Source organism: Bos indicus x Bos taurus, chromosome 4 (assembly GCF_003369695.1).
Source record: "Bos indicus x Bos taurus breed Angus x Brahman F1 hybrid chromosome 4, Bos_hybrid_MaternalHap_v2.0, whole genome shotgun sequence".
Classification (NCBI taxonomy): Eukaryota; Metazoa; Chordata; class Mammalia; order Artiodactyla; family Bovidae; genus Bos; species Bos indicus x Bos taurus.
Genome location: NC_040079.1, coordinates 13679804 through 13684245, shown reverse-complemented (window position 1 = coordinate 13684245; position 4442 = coordinate 13679804). Strand labels below are relative to the sequence as shown.

General features: G+C 45.2%; 1 gene segment (V, D, J or C); it reads right to left on the bottom strand.

Annotated features, from left to right (window-relative positions):
- Nucleotides 1-260: 260 nt before the first annotated feature.
- LOC113891838 lies at nucleotides 261-2966 on the bottom strand. The segment is given in 2 exon segments: nucleotides 261-2431; nucleotides 2758-2966. Coding segments are annotated over 2 exon segments (429 nt in total).
- Between the last annotated feature and the right edge of the window lie 1476 nt (nucleotides 2967-4442).

Here is a 4442-nt window from a genome sequence, read left to right as displayed (position 1 = left end):
CAACACAAAGAGTAAGCTCTAATGTAAACCATGGACTTTAGTCAATAATAATATATCAATAATAAGCATGCCACACTCATATAAATAAGATATTAATAACAGGGAAGGCTGGGGAGGAAATGGACATATATGAGAACTTTATTATCTGCTCAGTTTATATTAATCTAAAACTGCCCTACATATTAAAATCTATTAACTAAACCTGTTTCAGGGAGAGATCTGTTTCTACTTATAGTCAATGATCAACCAACATCCAAACATTGGCTTAAGATGCTGTTTATTGCTAAATATGAACCAAACTTGAGTTGTAAATACATCTTTATGTTTATGGCTGTAAGCATTGCTGATTGACTTAGTAAATTTAAATTTTCACACATGGGGGAGAAAAAAAAAAGTGCCTTGATTTTTTTTCCTGCAACTTCTATTTTTTATTCTTTTGCTTGAAGTATAGTTGATTTACAATGTTGTGTTAGCTTCTGGTTACAGCAAGGAGACTCAGTTATACATATATATATTTATCCTTTCTCATATTCTTTTCCATCATGGTTTATCATAGAATATTGAATATAGTTCTCTGTGCTGTACAGTAGGACCTTGGCATTTGTCTATTTTATATGTAGTAGTATGTATCTGCTAATCTCAAATTCCGAGGGTCTTAACTACGCCATGCTGTGACCATACCCAGCACCATCTTGAGTGTATTCCATTTCTCTTTTTAATCCCTGTGTTGGCTCTGAGTGTCCAGCATATGTATCTGCTTAATACATGGTGGACCGAAGGTGCAACAGGACCCTTGAGTGTTATTCAATACTGACTTGATTGCTTTGTGTCTCTGTCTGATTTTATTCTGCAGATTAAATGGTACTGAAAACAAACACATGTCTGAATTGTCCTAAATGAAATGATGCCAGGAACAGAGTATTTTAAGACTTCTTGTGCCCCCTCGTGGAACAGAAGGGACATTAGAAAAGAAAGTCTTTTTAGGAATGACGAGGAGGAGGGAGGGATGCGGGGCTGTGGGCTGAGGAAGGAGGCTCAGTTGCCAAGGTAACTATGGGATCTCTTTCCAGCCATCCCCATGAGCCTTTCTTCTCCTTTATTTCCATCCAAGTAATTTCTCTCTTTCAGGGTTTTGCCTTTACACACACATGCTCTCTTTATCCGGTCTCTTGCATCTCTTTGATCACCATCTGCTTCTCTGCTCCCTCCATTGCTATAAGGAGAGTCAGGAGACACAATAGAATGGGAATTTAAAAAAAAATCTAAAACTCAAAACAATCATCAATGTTCCTAAGTACACATTTCTGATACTAACAAAATCACTCTTGTAGCCCCTACAATAACATCTTGCTCCTTCCCTGGCCCAAAGCCTCCACAAGATGTCTATTCTTCACACAAAGAGTAAGGACAGGAGACTTTTCCAGGTGATGAAGAGTAACTAATTAGGTAACCTGAGTTGGCATCTGCAGAGTTGCTCACTGGTCCCCCATCACATCACACCCCAGTGCGGGTGCATGCTATTCTTCTCGTCTCTCGTCACCATAGGCACAGCCTCAGCTCCCAGCGTAGACCCACAGGAATGTGGGAGAAGAAGGTGATGGGCAAGGAACAGCACACTTTCAGGGCTGAAGCATGATAGCCTAGGCGAGACATCAGCACGTCAGGAATGTGACCGTGTGCCTGCATGTCACAAGTTCTCCACACATAAATCTTTTCCCTTCTCCCTACAAACGTGGTGGGCCTTCCCTGGCAGCTCCGTGGTGAAGAATCCACCTGCCAATACAGGAGATGTGGGTTCAGTCCCTGGCTTGGGAAGATCTCCTGGAGAAGGGAATGGCAACCCACTCCAGTAATTCTTGCCTGGGAAATCCCATGGACAGAGGAGCCTGGCAGGCTGCAGTCCATGGTGTCGCAAAAGAGTCAGACACGACTGGGTGACTAAACAAAAAACAAGAACGTAGTAAAGTTCTTTTGGAGACTCTGGCTTGAGTCTGTTGCCCTCATGCTGGCTGACAGTCAGAAACCCAGTGACAGACATCCTCTGCCTAGTCCCTGAGTGAGGGCTGCTGCAGGGGGTGAGGAGGGCATGGGACAGGATGGGGTTTCTGCACAGATGTCTGCCCCACCCAGCGCAGTGTGAGACTCCAGGCGCAGAGGTAGAAGCCAGAGTTATTGAGCTGCAGCTTCTTAGAACTCAGGGTAAACTGGCCGTCCTGGGGCCTGGAAGCTTTGAAGTTCTGGAACTCCCTAGGTTCTATCTGGCCAGCACTAACAGAGTAGAAGAGCTGCTGGAGGCTCCCCCCTGCCTCCTGCCGGTACCAGTACAGGTTGGGGCTTGATGTCCCCTTCACGGTGCACTCCAGAGAGAGCGGGCTGCCTGCAGGCTGCACCCTGGTGGATGGCCATTGATGGATGGTCTGAGCTCTGACACCTGCGGGAAGCATAAAAGGCCATTTAGATGGAAGAAACCCACCCAGCTCACCTTCCCATCCTGAGAGAGCGATGGTTCAAAGCCCTTCCATGGCTCAGGCATACAGAACTCATCATGGGGAGTAGACTGGGAAGGGTCCGTGGGCAAGAAGAGACCAAGAAAGCAAACTCCTTCCTGGAGATGGAGAAAACCAAGACGCAGCACACCAGCCACTAAGACTAAACTCCCACATTCATTCCAGACCATTGAAGGCATGTACCAAATGGAGTCAAACCAAAAGCTAAGGCTCTGGATTCAGAGAGTGAGCTCTTGAGAGGAGAACCCACCTAAGAAAGTGCCCAGAAGAAGGGCCAGCAGACAGCAGGGCATAACTACAGGCAACCTTCAGTTCACAAGTGTGGTTGACACTCCTTCTCCGGGCCCAGGGGTGGCCAAGTCCCTCCCACTTGGAGATCACAGAGTACAGAGCATGTATCCCCTCAAGCTGGGGAGGAAATGAGGCTTGTCTTTTCTTAAACGTGTGATGAATCATCCATCCTCCCTGGGAAGCAGCTTTACCTTGTACTAGTTATCTTTATTGAAATCTTGCTGAAGTCCTGGTATGTAAATATATTTCATGACTCATTATTTACCTGTAAACACGAGATGACTCCCTGGGTCCCCCAGGAGACCGGTGGTCTCTGTAACCGTCAGAGAAACAATGCCAGCAGGATGATTAAAGGGGATTTTAGTCTGTCTGAAGCCAGAAGCCAGCTAGAAGACATGTCACTTGGGTAGCTGAAAAGTAGATAAAAGCAGATGGAGGCTCTAGAGATTTAGGTCTTCAGGGTATTCAAAGCAGAAAAGCTCAGCTCTGAAGGGAAGAAGCTGCTCTGAAAGCCAATCAAGGGATCTGCTGCTTCTTCATCTCCAGCAGACAGGACTGGAGACCTGAATGGGCAGATTAAAGTTGGCTTCTGTGCTTCATGTGCCTCTAACAGCCTCACTAGATCGAACTATCCTCTAAGAGCTGACTCATTGGAACAGACCCTGATGCTGGGAAAGATTGAGGAGAAGTGAACGACAGAAGATGAGATGGTTGGATGGCCTCACCAACTCGATGGACATGAGTTTGAGCAAGCTCAGGGAGACAGTGAAGGATAGGGAAGCCTGATGTGCTGTGCAAACTCACGTCCTTTGAGTTGGTGATGCAGTCCCTGGGGTCACAAAGAGGTGGACATGACTTAGCAACTAAATAACAGCAATTGCAACATGGGGTAGAGGAAAATGGAGGCCTTGGAATCACATAGATCTGGGCTCTTAGGGACCCTCAGGAAACACTCATCCTCAGTGCTCTCAACTGTAAAATGGAAAGGACTGTAATACAGAAAGTCCCCTACGTCCGAACCTTCAAGTTGTGAACTTTCAAACATGCGAACCTGTGTTCCATCAGCATTAGGCATGAGTGAATCTGCAGCCTGCCCTCTGTCTCCTATTGCCGATGACCCTTCAGCTCTACCATCTCACGCCTCCTCTTCCTCCTCCAGCCAGTTCACTCCCTCCTTCCTGCCTGTTCACTCAATGCCAGCCCAGGTATGCCAGTGTGGTACTGCACTACTGCACCTTTCAAGGTACTATACTGCAAGATTAAAAATGTTTACTTTAACTGCATTCTCTTTCTTGTGGCTTGCTTTTTTCTTTCTATTGTTTTCATTCTTATTCTTCTGCAACAACCGTTTTGATTTCAACTTTTGAATATGGATGATTTGGTTTTTTAAAGAATAAAGTCTCAAATTTTAAGACAGCTAATTTTTTGTGTTTGTTTTGATGTATTATATGTGTGAAAAGTATTGTACACCTATTACAGTGCGGTATCATATAGCTCATTGTGTTACCCAGCTACCTAGGGTAACTTTGTTGGACTTACGAACAAATTGGACTTAACAAACATGCTCTTGGAACAGAACTTGCTCATATGTCAGGGACTTACTGTACCTACAAATGGTTGAACATGCATCTTGGCTGAAGCACT